The 21,572-nt window shown below is 47.4% G+C and overlaps 3 protein-coding genes across 10 annotated transcripts in view; 2 read left to right on the top strand and 1 right to left on the bottom strand.

The window, feature by feature from the left end:
* Window positions 1-1,323, top strand: part of tmc3 (transmembrane channel like 3) — a 60,973-nt gene extending 59,650 nt beyond the window's left edge. Inside the window, exon 22 of the mRNA XM_040198614.2 lies at window positions 303-1,323. Within this exon, the coding sequence (XP_040054548.2) occupies window positions 303-1,134 (832 nt within the window). The 3' untranslated portion in view covers window positions 1,135-1,323. The remainder of the gene's footprint in view (window positions 1-302) is intronic.
* A 436-nt stretch (window positions 1,324-1,759) lies between these two features.
* stard5 (StAR related lipid transfer domain containing 5) lies at window positions 1,760-11,172 on the top strand. Of its 2 annotated transcripts, XM_040198615.2 has the most exons (6): window positions 1,760-2,414; window positions 3,595-3,644; window positions 4,526-4,658; window positions 7,685-7,802; window positions 8,836-8,929; window positions 9,013-11,172. In XM_040198615.2, the coding sequence occupies exons 1-6, from the start codon at window positions 2,325-2,327 to the stop codon at window positions 9,161-9,163; spliced, it is 636 nt and encodes a 211-aa protein (XP_040054549.2). In that variant the 5' UTR covers window positions 1,760-2,324; the 3' UTR covers window positions 9,164-11,172. The 2 variants fall into 2 exon arrangements, with proteins under 2 accessions (XP_040054549.2, XP_040054551.2); XM_040198617.2 differs by lacking the exon at window positions 3,595-3,644 and having other exon boundaries at window positions 1,767-2,414.
* Window positions 11,173-11,368: 196 nt separating this feature from the next.
* Window positions 11,369-21,572, bottom strand: part of il16 (interleukin 16) — a 48,698-nt gene continuing 38,494 nt past the window's right edge. For 5 of the 7 annotated variants that reach the window (XM_078085325.1, XM_078085328.1, XM_078085330.1 and 2 more), the window contains 7 exons: window positions 20,030-21,177; window positions 19,417-19,547; window positions 19,022-19,181; window positions 18,552-18,653; window positions 17,512-17,722; window positions 17,298-17,429; window positions 11,369-12,019 (listed from right to left, as the gene is read on the bottom strand). In XM_078085325.1, coding sequence (XP_077941451.1) covers window positions 11,853-12,019; window positions 17,298-17,429; window positions 17,512-17,722; window positions 18,552-18,653; window positions 19,022-19,181; window positions 19,417-19,547; window positions 20,030-21,177 — 2,051 coding nt within the window. In that variant the 3' untranslated portion in view covers window positions 11,369-11,852. The remainder of the gene's footprint in view (window positions 12,020-17,297; window positions 17,430-17,511; window positions 17,723-18,551; window positions 18,654-19,021; window positions 19,182-19,416; window positions 19,548-20,029; window positions 21,178-21,572) is intronic. The other 2 variants (XM_078085327.1, XM_078085331.1) reach the window with 1 other exon arrangement.

The following is a 21,572-nucleotide window of genomic DNA, read 5'->3' as shown; positions in this document are numbered from 1 at the left end:
AGTTGCTACAGGAATGTTTTTCTACCTAGTGGAGCATCGGCTTTAAAGGAACGGACCAGTGCTGATTACGTTACTACTGACCAATAGACAATCGGTGCCACGGTGTTCGTAGTGGGTTCATCTGCGCTCGGCTCGCTTACGCCGTGATGGATGATTACAGCCAACAGTATGTCCTCTTTCATTTGGGCAGAATTGCATTGCAAACACTTGGTAAATACTGTCTCACTAAGGATCACCTCTGCTCATTCCAGTGTGTTGTCCCCTCTCAGCTGACTGACAGCATGCGCTCTGACCCGCTACAGGAAGCATCCAGCTGAGATCATCACTGCACAGAGTTATGGGGGCCGGCGCGGCCTCGCCACCCGCTACGTGATCGTCAACGAGCACGAGCCCAGGAAGACGCTGCTGCGCGCGTCCACGCGCATCCCGTGCCACTACCTCATGGAGGAGCCTGCAGAGGTGCTGGAGGTGTACCCGCGCAACATCAGGCGCTACACGCCCCGCGCCGCCCACCACCAGCCACATCCTCACCGCCTGCATCTGAGTGAGGAGGAAGAGGAGGAAGAGGAGGGAAAAGGCAGGAGAAGGATGGCGTCGGGGAAGGCCCATCGCTCCCGCTCCCGCTTTGACCTTCACCAGCCGCCACACCTGCACATCGGGGGCCGTGTGGAGGGCCACGTGTCCGTGGTGAAAGGCGGCCGCAGTCGAGCTCGAGAAAGATACGGAGCGCCAGGAGACAATAAAGAGGAGGATGGTGAAGGAGAGATGGATTGTGGAGACTTAGAGTCAAACTTTGAGGCCCAGGTCAGCGTGAGAGGAGGCGACTCGCTCCTCCTGCGAACCAGGCGTCCCGTCCATTCCCCAGGACGACGGCGCCAGTCCCCGGCCAGGACCAGGCACCCGGAGGCTTTCTTGAAGCCCAAGATGAGAGCGAAGCTGGAGACCCCTTTGACGGAGTCAGACTCAGCCTCCATGGCCTCCAGCAGCAGTGACCAGTACATTCAGGTCCTCCACAACAAGGAGCCCCATCTCAAGACGGATGCAGGGCACGAGAAGTTGGCCAAAAAGAAGTTCAAAACCAGCGTGGATCTAAATGTTATTGATTCAAATGATCTTGTCTGCACCAATGTGTGACATCGATGCTACAATGATGTCTTCTGTTCAAACGTGTCTTGGGACATTGATACATGTACACTACTAGGGTACAGTGGGTTTTAAAGCAAAGTGAGAATATTATCATCAATGTGATTTTTTTGCTCCAATTTGTGTGGTCTTGTAACGTTTTGAAACATGTGCTTCAGTTAATTAAATGTGTTGTTATAGCATTGTGTCCTCATTCTAACCACACTGCACTAACGTTACTGGTGTCTGATGAGCCATCAACACACATTTAGCTGACGCTTTTATCCAAAGCGATTACATTACATTTTTAAATTTTTGCCCAGGGGGCACTTAGGGTTAAGCGTCTTGTTCAGGGACACAGAGCAGCCGGGGCTCGAACCGCCAACCTTGCGGTTCCCAACGCACCATCTCTACCTTTGCGCCACGTCGACCCCCAGATAACAATAGAATAGATACTCGTTTTGATCTGATCTGCACATTTACCATTTTCGGTAGAAGGACGTGAACACTGCAAGTCCCAGCGTGCTTTGTGCAACGTCCGGTGATCCGGCTGCAGGTGCGTGACGCGTCCAGAGACTTTTGCCTTCAAAATAAGATAAATGGTGCTTTTTTGCTTCCGTAAATATTTTGTTCGGAAGAATGGCGATACACATTCTCGATCGAATCAATGAAATAATTGTAAATGTAAGAAAATATTTACGATAGCACATGTTGCATTTTCATAAACGCTTAATTGTGTGAGATGGGAGTATTGTTTTGAAAGCTCTACCGGAAGCATGATTTCTCAGAATGAATTGACAGCACTGGTAACAATTGTTTCAGGGAATTCATTAAACTAGCTTAGAATCGGAACGTCCTGGCAGAGACCAATGAGGGCTGGTGGCCTGTAGAGGCTTTGGAATAGAACAGTATTTGACAGAGTTGTCATAAGCGCGAGCTAACCGCGTATTCGTGTGCGTCGCACAGCAGGTTCCATTCATTTGTGCTAATGCTAACTCCGTAGTAGCGCTTCTACTTGCTGCTACGTGACTTAAACCGTCTCGTTCCACAGTTAAGCGACGGTGTCTCTTTGCAGCTACATTGAATTGGGCGATACTATCATATCGCGTTCCAACCGCGGAGCCGCTCCACCGTCAGCTAACGATATCTGCCAACTCATTAAAGCTAGGCTAGCAAGGTAGCATCAATTGCTACCAGGCGCAATGGATTATGAACACAAGGCCAAAGCAGTGGGGGACTGCATGCTGAGCTACAAGAGGGATGACTCCGGCTGGAAAGTCTGCAAGAAATCTGTAAGTGTTCGCTGTGCTTATCGCCTCACATGAAATGGTACACGTTGTCCCCGGTGTCACGTCACGTATCTGTGTTTACTTAACAGCGGCAGCTGTTTTCTGTCCCCTGATTCGTCACACATTCACAAAATATTGCTGAAGATCTTCAAAATACACCACCAGTCCACTGCAGTAATGAATCATGTGCCGCTCACTTATTCCATCTCAATTGTTGTAATGGACACGTGAGGCCTTGGATTATTTAGTTTGAATGTGTGACGAATCAGGCGACGGGGCGGATAACAGCCGCTGCTGTTAAGAACACACAGAGAGCGCTGCGCAGGCGAACCGGCAGGTGTCGCTGCACAGCGCCATCGAAGTGTCACTAGATGCACGTTGCTCACCGACTGGGTTCGCATGTTCACACACTTGGAGACTATTGTTGTTAGTGACTGACTGAAATGCGACACTTTAACCCGGATCTCCCTGTTGTGGGCGTTTGAACTACACGTTATAATTGGATGCAGCAGCTAAGAAAGGAGCGCTCCAGAGACGATCATGGTCCTTGGTCGGTTCCTACAGAGGCCGATGGCTGCAGGCTCCCCTGTGTGAGAGGGTGTGCGTGTGCATGTGTGTGTTAACCAGTACGCTGTGTCAGTTTAACACAGTTGGTGTGACGCTCTCTCTACAGGAAATGATGTCGAGCCGACTCCCATTAAGCAGCAAGCATTAGCAAAACCACATGGAGTCAGCCACAGCAGGCCGGATCATGCATGGACCGGTTCTGTCTGACGCTGTTAAAACGTTCAATGTTATTTTGACGTGCTGGTTTTTCTCTCTGCGTTCCATTTCATTTAGATGGTTATTTAGCTGACGCTTTTATCCAAGCGACCTACAATAAGTACATTTCAACCATGAGGAAACACACCCAGAAGAGCACGAAACAAGAAAGTGCAATTTCATCAAATAAGCCGATGTACAAGAGCTGTTATAGAAGATCTCTGTGGCTCCGCTGCACTATGCAGATCATCATCATCACAAACCCGGGACACTGAAGTGTCCCCAATGATGGCTGACTGTCACAATCTGTGCTGGTCAAGACTATAGAAAGACACAACTTGGCCTTTCTGAAAGACTGTGCGTTTACCAGGGCTGTTCCACAGTCCAATGTTGCTCACTGTCCATCTGTTTCCTTTGGCAGAATGACGTGGCTGTGTCTTGGCGTCCCTCGTCGGAGTTCCCAGGGAATGTGTGAGAAAGTTTAACTTTTCCTGAACAGTTGGACACTATGCATGACGTACCCCTTTGCAGTCCTGTGAGCGTCCATTGCTCCTTAGTAATACAGTGACGCGTGTTCTGTACCTGAGGCCTCCATATCAGCCAGACGCTCAAAATACCCGAAAAAAAGACTGGAGCCGACGCGAATGAGCGCTTTAGGGCGCCGACGTGAATGAACGGGAAGGTGTGAGATCGAGCTGCTGTTCCCACACGCCACACACATCCATTCAACCAAATGATGACTTTGTCAACGCTGCTAAAACACGACACACAACGCTTATTTTGTGCCATTTACTTAACGTGTATAATGTCTCTGGCAGCCGTATTGTGAAAGCAACGAGGTACTCGAGGCACGCGTATAAATACCAACATTTTAACTCCATCTCTTAGTTGATATCTATTTGTAACCACTGCAAACGGGAAGTATCTGATCACCCAAGTACCAGGAGCCAGAAGTACTGCTTAAAGCGTCACACACCGCGGCTGGTTGTCTGTAGCCACCAGCGGGGCGCAGCCCGACCAAGGAGAGCCAATGAGGAGGCAGCGCCATCTCACTGACGCCATGCAGACGCCCACAGCGGGGTGAACCTCCTGGTCATGTTCAGAAGAAGAGCGGTTCTTCGTCTTGTGACAACGTAAACGGCCGTGTGTCTCGGTGCAGAGTAGTGAGAACACGTAAAGTGGAGCTGCTCAACCTGCACGGGTTTCTTTTCTGTGACTGAGATTCAAATAAATACACGTCGTTTAAGTGTAAATCCGATATCATTTTCCTGTTTTAATCTGTGGACTGTTTACCAGTGAGCGGTGAGATGAACCCGTCTGCTGACCCTGTCCTCGTCTCTCGTCCTCTGCAGTTATAAGGGGGAGGGGATTGTCATTGGCAGCCCAGACAAAGTGTGGGAGTGTCTGAAACCAGTACCCAATGGGCTCCGAGTCAAGTGGGACAATAACGTCAAAAGGTTTGAGCTTTTGGAGCAAATCACAGAGGTGTGTCACTAATTTCTCTCTTCTGATCCCAGGATGTCTTGACTGTTTGTTCATGTTTCTGTTCGTACACGTTGGGTTGTGGGCTGTGATGAAACTGCATGATACGACTCCACAACTGGCCTCTTGTCTTGTATTGGCTTGGCCACCTAACAACTGCTGCTGTTGCTACAACAACAAAGGGAGGTTCTGGTTCTGATTTCAGTCCACTCTTTAGATGTGGGGATCAGATAAACGTCGACAGTAGAAACCGCGCCAAGAGGAGCTCACTCCGGTAGTAGGAATTCAAAGGTTATTAGACAAAGGTCCAAAAAGACTCTTCTGAGGTTCTGTCCCAATAACAAGCAGAACCGTTGAGGCTGTGATTAAAACAATGAGTAGGTTTCTTTCCACTCAGGCCAAACAAAGCAAAATAATATATATATATATATATATATATATTTATTTATATATTTATATTATACACACAGTGCATCCGGAAAGTGTTCACAGCGCTTCACTTTTCCCCCATTTTGTTATGTTACAGCCTTATTCCAAAATGGATTAAATTCATTATTTCCCTCAACATTCTACACACAACAACCCTTAATGACAAAGTGGAAACAGTTTGTTGCAAATTTTTGCAAATCTGTTAAAAACAAAGAATGAAAACATAACATGTACATATGTATTCACAGCCTTTGCCGTGACACTCAGCATGTAGCTCAGGTGCATCCTGTTTCCACTGATCATCCTTGAGATGTTTCTACAACTTGATTGGAGTCCACCTGTGCTAAATTCAGTTGATTGGACATGATTGAGAAAGGCACACACCTGTCTGTATAAGGTATCACAGTTGACATATCAGAGCATAAACCAAGCCATGAAGTCCAAGGAATTATCTGTAGACCTCCGAGACAGAATTGTATCGAGGCACCGATCTGGCGAAGGGGACAGAAAGATTTCTGCAGCATTGGAAGTCCCAATGAGCACAGTGGCCTCCATCATCCGGAAATGGAAGAAGAAGTTTGGAACCACCAGGACTCTTCTTAGAGTTGGCCGCCCAGCCAGACTGAGCGATCGGGGGAGAAGGGCCTTAGTCAGGGAGGTGACCAGGAACCCGATGGTCACTCTGACAGAACTTTGGCGTTGTTCTATGAAGAGAGGAGAACCATCTCTGCAGCACTCCACAAATCCGGCCTGTTTGGTAGAGTGGCCAGACGGAAGCCACTCCTCAGTAAAAAGCACATGACAGCCCGCCTGGAGTTTGCAAAAAAGCACCTGGAGGACTCTCAGACCATGAGAAACCAAATTCTCTGGTCTAATGAAACAAAGATTGAACTCTTTGGCCTGAATGCCAAGCGTCATGTCTGGAGGAAACCAGGCACTGCTCATCACCTGGCCAATACCATCCCTACAGTGAAGCATGGTGGTGGCAGCATCATGCTGTGGGGATGTTTTTCAGCGGGAGGAACTGGGAGACTAGTCAGGATTGAGGGAAAGATGAATGCAGCAATGTACAGAGACATCCTCGATGAAAACATGCTCCAACGCGCTCTGGACCTCAGACTGGGGCGACGGTTCATCTTCCAACAGGACAACGACCCGAAGCACACAGCCAAGATAACAAAGGAGTGGCTTCGGCACAACTCAGAGTATTGCTCTGATATGTCAGCTGTGATACCTCATACAGACAGGTGTGTGCCTTTCTCAGTCATGTCCATCAACTGAATTTAGCACAGGTGGACTCCAATCAAGTTGTAGAAACATCTGAAGGATGATCAGTGGAAACAGGAGGCACCTGAGCTACATGTTGAGTGTCACGGCAAAGGCTGTGAATACATATGTACATGTTATGTTTTCATTCTTTGTTTTTTAACAGATTTGCAAAAATTTGCAACAAACAGTTTTCACTTTGTCATTATGGGTTGTTGTGTGTAGAATGTTGAGGGAAATAATGAATTGAATCCATTTTGGAATAAGGCTGTAACATAACAAAATGGGGGAAAGTGAAGCGCTGTGAACACTTTCCGGATGCACTGTGTGTTTGTGTAAAACCAACATACCTGCAGCAACGGTCTGTGACCGGAGCTCTTATACCGGCAAATATTTACAACCAGACATGGCCGACAGCGTCCACAAGGAGGCGCGTTCTGTCCCACTCCGAGCGGCGATGGCCGCGGCGTAGGCTTGATCCTCTCACTTCTCCACAATCCACAAAAAATCTAATAATTAATCCTAAATGTATATATTATATACATTTTCTTATGTGTGTTTTTACACACAACCGTTGTGTTTTAACAACAAAGCCGTACATATTTAATAAATAAATGCACGAGTCCTTTTACGGACACACTAGCAAACGTTGGCCTTGGTCCAAATATTTACAAACATTGAAACATAAGAGAGAAACCGTCATTAAACAGATTTAAAAAGAGCCATTTACATTTACATTTCTTCATAGTTTCTTTAAGAATTCCGAATTGCAGAAACGGTAAATTAAAGGCAGCAGCAAACAGAAACGTCTGTATGTGGATTTAAAGGAGCTGAGGGACCAACAGCAGGATTTGAGAACCGGAGTCATGTGATCCACTTTCCTGGTCCCAGCGAGGACTGCAGCTGCAGCGCTCTGACTTACAGAGACCATGAATGCACCGTTCAGCAGTCGAGTCTACTGGAGATGAATGCATGGACGAGTCCTCTAACCCTAAAGGACACTTTGCTTAGCTGCTTCTGTGGCCGTCCTGATGTGTTCAGCTTGAGGTCCTAGTCTCGTAGCTGGGTCTGTGGGTTGTAAGGTCACTGTCTGCATTCCCTTCCCTCTCAATGTGTCCCTGGGAAAGACGCTCCCCCCTGTGACTGACCGTGATGTTACTGAGGCCCGTCTGTCCCTTTGCACAGTAGCACCTGTCAGCGGGTGTGAACCAGAGGAGAGAGCACGTTGGTGCTTGATCCACGTAGCAGCCGCCTCATTACACACCTAGTTTCTAAATGCGATATGACAAGTGTTTGTTCATTCACTGTCCCCCCCCCCCCCCCCCCTTGCACAGGACATCTCTGTGTGCCGAACGGTCACGCCCTCCGCGGCCATGGGCATCATCGCGCCACGCGACTTTGTAGACGTTATTCTAGTCAAGCAGTACGAAGATGGCTCCATCTCATCAAATGGTACGTCCTCACATTCCTGGGATACTCTTACCTGTGCAGCACCCCCTCATATCGTTATAACACGGGCCCCGCCCCCCCCAAGGCCAGCCTCTGCAGACTGATCACAAGTCATCCTATTGGACATTTCTAAAGGTCATTTCTGTCTCTACACGGTCGCACGTTTGCACACACACACACACACACACGTGCAGCACGCGTCAGAAAACGCGGCAGTGTCTGCACCCCCCCACAGCTGTAATCACTGCACGGGGGGGAGTTACTAACCAACAGCCCCTGTGATGCTGATTGCTTCCAGATGTTCTAGCGGGATCATTTCCCTAGTTGCATGTTGCAGCTGAAGCCAGCAGAGGTTTCAGTGAGCAGAAGGTTAGCTGTAGAACAGCACTGTGACACCGCCAGGAGCTGGACGTCCCTTCAGTCCGTCACCATCAGCTACTTGGTCACATGGTGTGATCGCTTGTCTGCCTCGATCATCAGCGCCGCACAGTTCAAAGTACGTTTGTGAGATATGGAATACTGATTGAGTGACATGGATCCCTGTATAATATATACAGATCCATTTAGCCATCTGAAGCTGATATGGGGAGTAGATGTAAACACAAGTGGGCCTTTCCTGAAAGGGGTTTGGATAATGTGGATGAACTGTTGCCTGTTCACAAGCTAATTGTTGTCCCATTGGACTTGAAGTGGCAGAAATGTCGGAGCGGTTGTCATGAAGCATCTGAGTGAAGCTTAAATAGGTGACGGCGTGTGTTAAACTCCCGTTTAGACCATTTAAACAATAAGAGCACTAATCTATATATTAGTCAGCCTATTACTTTAGGGGGGGACGCTGCAGGGGAACTGGATGCACTACTACTACTGTGCATTTCTCTATTATGTTTATTAAGTCGGGGATGTTTTCCCACCACTAGAATGAAAGACGCATTCCTTTGTCCCTGGGTGCCGTTGTCCGTAGTGTCGTTTGAATAGAAAGCTGTCATCGACATCCTGTAGACAAACGTGTATGTGCGCCTTGTGTCACGTCCCACAGCCACCAACGTGACCCACCCAGGCTGCCCGCCCCAGTCCGGCTACGTGCGGGGCTTCAACCATGCATGTGGGTGCATCTGCGTGCCCGTCCCCGGGTGAGTACCCTCCTCCAGGCGGCTCGGGGTGCGTCCGTGAGGCCCTTCAGCAGGACACCTTTTCTCTTGTGTGTTCCTTGTAGGGAGCCCAATAAGACCCAGGTGTTCAGCTTCTTCCAGACCGACCTGGGGGGACTCCTCCCTCGCTCCGTGGTGGACTCCTTCTTCCCCTCCAGCATGGCGGAGTTCTACAGCAACCTGGCCAAGGCTGTCCGATCCCTCAAGGACCTCTGACCCGTTGAGCAGTCAGGACCCGTCGCTACCTTCAACCCGAGCCCTTTGTCGTATGTTAAAGGCAGCGAGCTCGTCGGCGGCTGACCTGAAGTACATTCCTACCTGTGTGGCTGCAGGCGGAACCCTTCTATGTGAAAGTAGTCTACGCACGAGAAGACCAGTCAGTCTCTTGACATCACCGTCATCGGGATGAATTCATCTAAAGAATGAAATAATAATAATCTATATTTGTACATGTGCACTTTTTAGCACGCTGATGCGACTAGATTTCCTTTTTTATGCTGGTGTTCTTGTGTGTGCATGTTGCATGGAGCTACTTACCGTGTGCTGGTACCAGGTTGTTGCTGTGGAGAACTCCCTCCTTCCTCATGTCCAATTGTTTGTGTTGTACTTGCCAACTCCCCTGAACTGATTATGTGCCTCCTCCTGCCTCCACAGCACAGGGGACGTCCTACGCTGCCCACCGACCACACGGCCTTTCCTCCCCGTTGGGGGGGATTAGTTCCCCTATTTTCTTCTTTCTGCAGCTTCTCAAAACCTAAAAACCCGTCTCTGATGAACTGGGCTCAAAGTGGTCACCACCTGACACGAGGCCTTTCACAATAAAAGGCCCATACGTTTGAACATAGGATTTACAATACAATTTAAGCGTATATGGTCTAGACAGTAGTTGATACTGTAGCAGTACTGTCACTGAGATGAAACTATTCCCAGGCATAACTAGGTGCATGTGAAGCAAATGTTACTCGTTTGTATGTCTCCTTCATGTCAAACAGGAGGACCCAGGTGTTCGTAGTGCAGTTAGTTAGTTAGTTAGTACTCTTGTCCAGTAGGAGTTGAGGTGTACGTTTACGTATCTTGATCTTGTTGCTGTTCTGCTGCTGCTACTTAGAGCGTCAGCATGGAGGCACTTGGGCCCCGTGAGGAAGAACTTCTTGCCTCCCTCATGATGTGTAATGTTAGTTTAACTATTGGTGACCGATAGTTTTAGTGGTGGAAAGTAGAATTATACTGACCCCTATTTCAGAGCACGAGATCGTCCAACAGCAGGACCAGCAAATCTTTACCAGCCCGCTTCATCTGAGGGGCCTCCTCCTTCTACAAATGATCATTGTCATCATTGGGGGGAAGAACAAATGTGGACCTTGAAGTAGGATTGTATATAGTGACAGTACTTCCACTAGTACACATGTAATACCTCCACACACACCCCATTAGCTTTATTTAACCATGTAGTCTTGTGATTTAACGTGAGGAACGGCTCAAATCTTCTGCTGTGTATTTAATGACTAAACCATATGAACGCCTTTATAATAATAATACATATTCAATACAAAATATACAGATAAAATAGACCACACCTGTACTGTTGTTAATTATTTCAACCCTCATACGCTGACACTCGGGGAAATACGGAATGGCCGCTCTGTGGTGTTTTTTTCCTTCTGGATGTCGACGTGGATACGGAGGCGCCGCGCTTTGCACTTTCCACTCGCACTGTTCACACTGCAGATATCAGGACACCACGTCAGTACTCGATGAGGATGGAGCCGTTGTGTCTGAAACGTCACCAACCAGTCGTGACGTTTCTCACCAGTTCATTCGACTTTTACGTCTTAACGACACCCAATGTTCTTGTTCTTTTTCTTTTTTAAATAAATTCTGCTTTACGCTTGCAAGTGCAACCAGCACCACACGCTTCAGGTTGTGACCTCTGAACCCGACCAACAAGCATCAGCTGCATCTCGATTAACAGAGCGGTGAAAGAGCTCAACTCTCCATTTGTCACAGTGATGAGACCGAAGACGGAACGTCCACGTCTGCGGCGCCGCGCCAGATGTTTGCAGAATGAGTCCCTTCACTCGTGTTCTGGCTCCCGTGTTACAGGACTCACATGGTTCCACTTTCTCCTCTTACTGCTGCCAGTCAAACACATCCACGGCTTATCTTGTACTGTTCTGCACCCTGTAACTTTTGTATATCACCAGCATTAAAATCCTTACGGTGTAGTCCAGTTCTTTGCTCATTTTCACTGGTCAGGTACGAGGTACGAGTGTCGTGTTAATCTGCTTTGTTCTTACTGTCTGAGGAGAAGCTGAAAGCTGCTGTAGGTTTTCTGCTTTCCACTTCGCCTTGTTCTGGCTTATTGGAAGGATTGTTTTTAGAGACGTAATGGATCCCTTCGTACATTCAGGACGGCAGGTCTGACGCAGAAAAAGAAAACTGTTTATTTTGAACAGTGGCAAAGACGCCACACAAGGTGCACAGACCAACAAAACAACTGCTTCTTTAAAGCAGCTCAATTATTTTGACCTTTAAAGATTGAAGCAGATTGTTAATAATTTTCTATAGTTATAGAAAATCCTACCTATTTGGCTAAGCCCCGCCCCCAACTGCTGCTCCATCAAGCTGTCAATCAGTGAGCAACAATAGAGCATGGACACTGTCCCTGTGTAGCCGTCACTGTTACAATCAATACATGCGTCTTTCTTCAAGCGCTGACGCCAGATATGCAACAACTAAAGGGGTAAAACATGGACGTATTCTACGTCACCTCACTACAGGTTTGTGCCCCCCTTCTCTCCCGCACGGGGGGTTATGGTAGAACTTGATCATCCATATCTGTTCACAAATGTGCTAAAAGTATGACAGAAATGTGTTTTACTGTGGATTTCATCAGCCGTGTCTGTCATTCTACCCCCCCGACCCCCCTTCTGATGACCACCATGATGGGTCCTTCAGGTAAGGTCTTGATCATGTTCCAGGCCTCGAAGCGAGTCATGTCCTGCAGACTGGTTCCCTGGACCTGCAGCAGCTCATCTCCATGCTGCAGATCGCTCTGCTCTGCTGCTCCACCTGAAACACACACAGCGTCAGCCTGGGGATCCTTCACAACAGCAGGACAGCTGACTTATTGCTACTATTTCTGTTCTCAGCTGTGAAAATAATTCCCTGAATCGTTACTTTCATCTGTGAAAACCGAAAACAGTTCGCCAGGTGATTTTTAAAATTTCTTTTGATCATTTTCTGTGTTTTTGTTGTAATACTAATTATGGCCACAGGAGGCTGAAGTGCACTCCCACCCCGAGTTTGACCTAAAATCACTCATGTTCAGAATTACTAGTGCGTCTGACTAGTATATCTGACTAGTGCGTTTGACTAGTATATCTGACTGGTACATCTGATTGGTGCGTCTGACTAGTACATCTGACTAGTATGTCTGACTGGTATGTCTGACTAGTACATCTGACTAGTGCGTCTGACTAGTATATCTGACTAGTACGTCTGACTGGTGCCTCTGACTAGTACGTCTGACTAGTATATCTGACTGGTACATCTGACTAGTGCGTCTGACTAGTGCGTCTGACTAGTATATCTGACTAGTACGTCTGACTGGTGCCTCTGACTAGTACGTCTGACTAGTATATCTGACTGGTACATCTGACTGGTGCGTCTGACTGGTACGTCTGACTAGTACGTCTGACTAGTATATCTGACTGGTACATCTGATTGGTGCGTCTGACTAGTACGTCTGACTGGTACGTCTGACTAGTGCCTCTGACTAGTATGTCTGACTAGTGCGTCTGACTAGTATATCTGACTAGTACGTCTGACTGGTACGTCTGACTAGTGCCTCTGACTAGTACATCTGATTGGTGCGTCTGACTAGTACGTCTGACTAGTACATCTGACTGGTACGTCTGACTAGTACGTCTGACTAGTGCGTCTGACTAGTATATCTGACTAGTACGTCTGACTAGTGCCTCTGACTAGTACATCTGACTAGTACGTCTGACTAGTGCGTATGACTAGTATATCTGACTAGTACGTCTGACTGGTGCCTCTGACTAGTACGTCTGACTAGTATATCTGACTGGTGCATCTGACTAGTGCGTCTGACTAGTATATCTGACTAGTACGTCTGACTGGTGCCTCTGACTAGTACGTCTGACTAGTACATCTGACTGGTACGTCTGACTAGTACATCTGACTAGTGCGTCTGACTGGTACGTCTGACTAGTGTGTCTGACTAGTGCGTCTGACTAGTACGTCTGACTAGTGCCTCTAACTAGTACGTCTGACTAGTATATCTGACTGGTACATCTGATTGGTGCGTCTGACTAGTACGTCTGACTGGTACGTCTGACTAGTGCCTCTGACTAGTGCCTCTGACTAGTATGTCTGACTAGTGCGTCTGACTAGTATATCTGACTAGTACGTCTGACTGGTACGTCTGACTAGTGCCTCTGACTAGTGCGTCTGACTAGTGCGTCTGACTGGTACGTCTGACTAGTGCCTCTGACTAGTACATCTGACTGGTACATCTGATTGGTGCGTCTGACTAGTACGTCTGACTGGTACGTCTGACTAGTACGTCTGACTAGTATATCTGACTAGTGCGTCTGACTGGTACGTCTGACTAGTGCGTCTGACTAGTATATCTGACTAGTACGTCTGACTAGTGCCTCTGACTAGTACGTCTGACTGGTACGTCTGACTGGTACGTCTGACTAATGCCTCTGACTAGTACGTCTGACTGGTACGTCTGACTGGTACGTCTGACTAGTGCCTCTGACTAGTACGTCTGACTGGTACGTCTGACTAGTACATCTGACTAGTACGTCTGACTAGTGCCTCTGACTAGTACGTCTGACTGGTACGTCTGACTGGTACGTCTGACTGGTACGTCTGACTAGTGCCTCTGACTAGTACGTCTGACTGGTACGTCTGACTAGTACATCTGACTAGTACGTCTGACTAGTGCGTCTGACTGGTACGTCTGACTAGTACATCTGAATAGTACGTCTGACTAGTGCGTCTGACTAGTACGTCTGACTGGTACGTCTGACTGGTACGTCTGACTAGTATATCTGACTAGTACGTCTGACTAGTGCCTCTGACTAGTGCGTCTGACTAGTGCGTCTGACTAGTATGTCTGACTGGTACGTCTGACTAGTGCCTCTGACTAGTGCCTCTGACTAGTACATCTGATTGGTGCGTCTGACTAGTACGTCTGACTAGTATATCTGACTGGTACATCTGATTGGTGCGTCTGACTAGTACGTCTGACTGGTACGTCTGACTAGTGCCTCTGACTAGTGCCTCTGACTAGTATGTCTGACTAGTGCGTCTGACTAGTATATCTGACTAGTACGTCTGACTGGTACGTCTGACTAGTGCCTCTGACTAGTGCGTCTGACTAGTATGTCTGACTGGTACGTCTGACTAGTGCCTCTGACTAGTACATCTGACTGGTACATCTGATTGGTGCGTCTGACTAGTACGTCTGACTGGTACGTCTGACTAGTACGTCTGACTAGTGCGTCTGACTAGTACGTCTGACTAGTGCGTCTGACTAGTATATCTGACTAGTGCGTCTGACTGGTACGTCTGACTAGTGCGTCTGACTAGTATATCTGACTAGTACGTCTGACTAGTGCCTCTGACTAGTACGTCTGACTGGTACGTCTGACTGGTACGTCTGACTAGTGCCTCTGACTAGTACGTCTGACTAGTACGTCTGACTGGTACGTCTGACTAGTGCCTCTGACTAGTACGTCTGACTGGTACGTCTGACTAGTACATCTGACTAGTACGTCTGACTAGTGCCTCTGACTAGTACGTCTGACTAGTACGTCTGACTAGTGCCTCTGACTAGTACGTCTGACTGGTACGTCTGACTAGTACATCTGACTAGTACGTCTGACTAGTGCGTCTGACTAGTACGTCTGACTGGTACGTCTGACTGGTACGTCTGACTGGTACGTCTGACTAGTATATCTGACTAGTACGTCTGACTAGTGCCTCTGACTAGTGCCTCTGACTAGTGCGTCTGACTAGTATGTCTGACTGGTACGTCTGACTAGTGCCTCTGACTAGTGCCTCTGACTAGTACATCTGATTGGTGCGTCTGACTAGTACGTCTGACTAGTACATCTGACTGGTACGTCTGACTAGTACGTCTGACTAGTGCGTCTGACTAGTATATCTGACTGGTACGTCTGACTAGTGCGTCTGACTAGTATATCTGACTAGTACGTCTGACTAGTGCCTCTGACTAGTGCCTCTAACTAGTACGTCTGACTGGTACGTCTGACTGGTACGTCTGACTGGTACGTCTGACTAGTGCCTCTGACTAGTACGTCTGACTAGTACGTCTGACTGGTACGTCTGACTAGTGCCTCTGACTAGTACGTCTGACTGGTACGTCTGACTAGTACATCTGACTAGTACGTATGACTAGTGCGTCTGACTAGTACGTCTGACTGGTACGTCTGACTGGTACGTCTGACTAGTGCCTCTGACTAGTATGTCTGACTAGTGCGTCTGACTAGTATATCTGACTAGTACGTCTGACTGGTACGTCTGACTAGTGCCTCTGACTAGTGCGTCTGACTAGTATGTCTGACTGGTACGTCTGACTAGTGCCTCTGACTAGTACATCTGACTGGTATATCTGATTGGTGCGTCTGACTAGTACGTCTGACTAGTACATCTGACTGGTACGTCTGACTAGTACGTCTGACTAGTGCGTCTGACTAGTATATCTGACTAGTACGTCTGACTAGTGCCTCTGACTAGTACGTCTGACTAGTACATCTGACTAGTACGTCTGACTAGTATGTCTGACTGGTACGTCTGACTAGTACATCTGACTGGTACATCTGACTGGTACATCTGATTGGTGCGTCTGACTAGTACGTCTGACTAGTACATCTGACTGGTACGTCTGACTAGTATATCTGACTGGTACATCTGATTGGTGCGTCTGACTAGTACATCTGACTAGTGCGTCTGACTAGTATGTCTGACTGGTATGTCTGACTAGTACATCTGACTAGTGCGTATGACTAGTATATCTGACTAGTACGTCTGACTGGTGCCTCTGACTAGTACGTCTGACTAGTATATCTGACTGGTACATCTGACTAGTGCGTCTGACTAGTATATCTGACTAGTACGTCTGACTGGTGCCTCTGACTAGTACGTCTGACTAGTACATCTGACTGGTACGTCTGACTAGTACATCTGACTAGTGCGTCTGACTGGTACGTCTGACTAGTGTGTCTGACTAGTGCGTCTGACTAGTACGTCTGACTAGTGCCTCTAACTAGTACGTCTGACTAGTATATCTGACTGGTACATCTGATTGGTGCGTCTGACTAGTACGTCTGACTGGTACGTCTGACTGATACGTCTGACTAGTGCCTCTGACTAGTGCCTCTGACTAGTATGTCTGACTAGTGCGTCTGACTAGTATATCTGACTAGTACGTCTGACTGGTACGTCTGACTAGTGCCTCTGACTAGTGCGTCTGACTAGTATGTCTGACTGGTACGTCTGACTAGTGCCTCTGACTAGTGCGTCTGACTAGTACATCTGACTGGTACGTCTGACTAGTACATCTGATTGGTACATCTGATTGGTGCGTCTGACTAGTACGTCTGACTAGTACATCTGACTGGTACGTCTGACTAGTACGTCTGACTAGTGCGTCTGACTAGTATATCTGACTAGTGCGTCTGACTGGTACGTCTGACTAGTGCCTCTGACTAGTACGTCTGACTAGTACGTCTGACTGGTACGTCTGACTAGTGCCTCTGACTAGTACGTCTGACTGGTACGTCTGACTAGTGCGTCTGACTAGTGCCTCTGACTAGTACGTCTGACTGGTACGTCTGACTAGTACATCTGACTAGTACATCTGACTAGTACGTCTGACTAGTGCGTCTGACTAGTACGTCTGACTAGTACGTCTGACTAGTACGTCTGACTGGTACGTCTGACTAGTGCCTCTGACTAGTACGTCTGACTGGTACGTCTGACTAGTACATCTGACTAGTGCGTCTGACTAGTGCCTCTGACTAGTACGTCTGACTGGTACGTCTGACTAGTACATCTGACTAGTACGTCTGACTAGTACGTCTGACTAGTGCGTCTGACTAGTACGTCTGACTAGTACGTCTGACTAGTGCGTCTGAAGCAGCTTCCGTTCCAGAGGCTCCATTCGCAGTTCTGAAAATGTTTCCCCCCAATAACGAAGAGTAAATGTCTTTTGATCACTCGTGCAGTCGTCAGTAACGTCCACACACTGCTGACCACTAGGGGCGCTACTGAGACATCATGAGTGTACCTTTAGAGACCCTGTTGATGACTAAAGGTCTGTCTCCATGGATTGAGCCTTTTCCTCCCTCCAGGGTGAAGCCGACTCCTCCAGCTCCTTTGTGGAGCTGCGCAGTCAGCAGGGCTCCCTGCTCCTCCGCTGCTACACAAAACACAAGTCCGATACAGGCCTACGGGAAGCACGCCACCTACTGTTGACGTAAGGAAGCGGAGTTGGGACTGACCTGCAGGGCCTCCCGCCTCTCCTCCATCGTCCTCGGCTCCTTTGCTGACCACCACCACGGCCTGTTTCAGGCAGCGGGACTGACGCAGAGCCGCGGTGGCGTCGGCGTGCGTGAGGCCGCGCAGCGTTTGTCCGTTTATAGACAACACCTCATCTCCTTTCTCAATGGTGCCCTCCTGAGCTGCCAGGCCGCTGGGAAACACTCTGTGGACCTGGACGAAGACAGCGAGTGTCCCAAAGGGCACTTGTTACGATCACAATGATATATTTAAAGAATTGTTATACGGTCGTAAAAAAGTAAATAGTAGTACGGCCTTTTTGTGATATGTATTCAACATAAATAACAAAATAGAGGATAAATACCCTTTTTTTTAAGATGTGGTCATTAAATGCTAAAATGACCACATCTAAAAGCAGGAGAAAGTAATCCAGCATTTAATCCACATCAAGAGCTGTTGTGATGACTGTAGAGTCACTACACACATGAATGTCTAAGCACGTGTCCCATTCAGGCCTCCATCACTCTCACTAGCCCTGGTAGAGGCTGCTAAGGTTGGTAAAGCTCCCTGGTGGCAAGGCGCCGGGGGGGTGAAGGCGCCGGACATTGTTGGGCTGTCGCCTTTTCAATGTCGCATGGGAGTCAGGAACAATGGACTGGCAGACCGGGATGCTGGTTCCCCCTCAAAAACGGGGACTGAAGGGTCTGCTCGACCCTCTGGGGTATCACACTACCCAGACTATGCTATGCTTGTCCCTGATCAGCTGACCACTGAGACACCAGTACCACCACAATCTATTCAACAACTAACATCACTTCTGGTTTTAATTTAAATCAAGTTGTTCTTGTGTAGCACCAATGGACGACAACTAACCCTGACTTACACAACGCCAATAAATAATCCATAAAAGTTTCAAAAGGAGTTTTCATTCTCAAACCATTATCTTATTTATGAATCACACACGTATGTGTCCTCGCTGTTAGTGTAACCTTGAATGAAAGACCACAACTGTCACTAATGGGATGAGAAGAGTGCTGCTTACTGTGGTAGCTCTACTCTCCAGGTCAGAACCTCCAGCAATACTGAAGCCCAGACCAGCTCCCTCCTCTTTGTGTAGAACCACAACATGGATGGCCGCCAGTTGCTGTAGAAAAAGAGAAACAGTTATTACTGCAGTGTGTTTGTTCGTTACGCGTCTTATTACCACCAAGCATTGTTCACGCTCACAGCGGGTTTATAGATTTCACTACATCTGAGCTTTATATGAAACTTCATGTTCAGTCTGTTCTAACAGCATTTCTGAATGACGTTCATCTGATATGTGTGCATATAATGTATGAGTAATAATTACTCATGTGTGACAATTTATTTGTTTTTGACTTGAATATGCTACTTCTATAATCCTAAATATCATTAAATTGAATATATGAATGCTATGCTATGATGTTGTATGTTTAAGAGTCAGGGATGTATACACACACACATACATGTGTCCGCAGTGATGTTTCTTACCTTCAGGGTCTCTTCGTCCAGACCTTTGACTTCCTGGATCATCCTCTGTATTTCCTGAGAGGGGATCGCTGAGATGACGGACTGGGCCGAAGTGAGCGCTGCCTCGTCATCACAAGCCTCCTCCCCGCGCTCAATTGTGCACTTCCTCAGTGTGGCCAAGCTGTGTTTAAAATAACGACAGCAAATGACAGATGAGGATCTAATGTCAGCTACTGAGCTGCATTCAACATCTCTTTTGACAATTCACTGCTTCTCTTGTAAAACAGGAATTGATTTTTTTAGCAACCTGAACCACTTCCTTATGAATTCAAATAAGCCCTGTGCCTTCTGGTGATGACTTCCTGTTTAAATAATGGAGCACAACACATAATGTTAACGCAGAGAGTGAGTGGTACCTGACAGAGAACCCTCTGTCGGGGGGGTCCAGCATGTGCTCTGTAAAGTCGACAGCGGAGGAGTCCTTTAGGGAGGCAGCGTTTCCTTGGCGGGGGTGTATCGGTCGGCAGCGCATCAGAGCTTGTGACACCTGGAAAAAACATGTTTTTACATTGGGCTTCGTAGTGTAGAAATGAATGGAACTGTTCAACAATAAGCCACAAGAGTTTCTGACTGACTATTTTACAGAATGCCTTGGAAATCAGATCGTTATGATAGAAATATGACAAATGCAAGTAGAGACTCGTCCACTCCATAAATCCTCCATCTGTGCTACTCTCGTGTACGCTCAAATTGCTGCAAACTAAGCTGGCTTTACCCACTTTACATTCAGGGTAACAAGTTAAATGACTTTTAAAAAAGCAGAGGACCCCGATGGACATTAAAGAGAATATAGCTTTGGTTTTACTTTTCTAGCTAGGTTCTGCCTGTATCTTCCACATACTGAGGTTTGGATCATCTGGATCAATTCTTACTTTAAAGCCTTAAAAGTAACAATGGATGGCGATTTCCATTTAAAGAACATTTACAAGTAACATAAAGACACGATCATAGCTGCTCCCATGACATTACCTGGTTACTGAAGGAAAGGATTTTGCCTAAAATATCTTCCCCCAGACCTCCCAGGGTGTTACTGTCTGCGGGGGGAACCGCTCTCAGAGTGGTGCTCTGCACCATTTCTTGGCTGTGTGCTCCATCTTCCTCTGGACTCTCTGGAGAACTTTCCCCTTGGACTTCACTGGATCCTACAGATGTTTCAGAGGGTGGGACTTTGCACTCTGTGTCCCCGGTAAGATCCACTCTCTTGAGCTCCGATCCCTGCATAGTTGGAAAGACATTTCTGTCATCATGGACTTGAGCTGAATGAAAATCATGCGTCCCTGAGTCCAGATTGCCACTGATGGTGTCAAAAAGTGGCAGAGCCTTAAAGGATTGGCTAGAGTGAGGTTCATCATCAGGGGACTCTGCTGGTGTTTGACTACAAGCTTCAGAGGAGGAGATGGTGGTAGCAGAGGGTGAAGCAAACACAAGTGTGTGGTTTGTCTCCCTAACAGATGCAGACTTGTTAGCCTGGATCTCTTTTGGCATTTCATTTTTGCCATTTCCAAACTCTCGATGTGAGGCAGGGGGACTCTTGGAATCCCTCACCAGAGGAAGAGAGTTGGAAGGGGCCAAGGGCGACCTGATACCCCCCTTTTCTGGAACCTCTGGATTGGAAAAAGTTTCAAATGAATGGATCTTTTGTTTGATTGACAACTTGGCAGCAGAAGAGGCAGATCTGACTCCAAAGCTTCTGTTGAAGCCTTCAGCCAACCTCTCCTCTGCGGGTTTAGCTTGCTTCTTCTGTTCCTGCTCATCCTCAATTTTCCTCAGACTCCTTCGAAACCAGACAGGTTTTGGTGCCACCGGGGGCCCTAACTTTGCTCCCAAAGGTGCTTCCGATACGTTTCCAGGGGCCGTGTTGGATGGAGGATCTGAAGATCCATCGGTGGCTAAGCCATTGAGATTGGACATGTTCGGTTGGTCACTTGTGGCGGCAGGCTTGTTGTGGATGTTCACAGGCTGTGTTCCTTCTGCAGCACGCTTGCAGGGGCGATGGTGGATCCTAGTCCGTTCTTCCGGAGGGCTGTTTGAAAGGCGAACCCAAGGATCCTGAAGCTGTTCTTCGATACGAGCCTTCCTCCTCAGGGCTCCTCTCTTCAGCTGTGAGCAGAGAACCGCTGTTTGCACAGAGGAAAGTACAATACGCTGAGGGGTAGTTGTGTGTTTCAAACATGTTCATCTCTCAAACGTAGGAGTAGTGTCCACAGTGTATTCACGATGTAAACATGATTCTTATTCTTACGTTTAATAAAGTTTCAAAGGTTTATTTCATAAATTCAAATACACTTATATTCAACTATTAGAAAACAAATTAGGAAGAACCTGGAAGTTATCATGGACAAGACAATAATAGTTTTACTAGTCATTTAAGCCCTGACAGTTTCGGTCTAACCAAAGCAAGTTAGCTGCTGTATCATGAATGTTCATATTAGCCTTGACGTATGTAGAAAAAAACATTATCAAGTGGTTAACGTTGTGAAACACATCTACTTGATTTAGCTTGGAAATAAAT

The sequence above is a fragment of the Gasterosteus aculeatus genome, chromosome 12, assembly GCF_964276395.1.
Source record: "Gasterosteus aculeatus chromosome 12, fGasAcu3.hap1.1, whole genome shotgun sequence".
NCBI lineage: Eukaryota > Metazoa > Chordata > Actinopteri > Perciformes > Gasterosteidae > Gasterosteus > Gasterosteus aculeatus.
Note: the sequence above shows the minus strand (reverse complement) of the source record. Positions and strands in the feature narration are given on the sequence as shown.

Coding starts and splice junctions, on each gene's coding strand:
- stard5 (XM_040198615.2), top strand. CDS start 2,325: ATGGATTATGAACACAAGGCCAAAGCAGTGGGGGACTGCATGCTGAGC. Junction 3,645..4,525: donor TCGGAGTTCCCAGGGAATGT/GTGAGAAAGTTT, acceptor CGTCCTCTGCAG/TTATAAGGGGGAGGGGATTG. Junction 8,930..9,012: donor ATCTGCGTGCCCGTCCCCGG/GTGAGTACCCTC, acceptor TGTTCCTTGTAG/GGAGCCCAATAAGACCCAGG.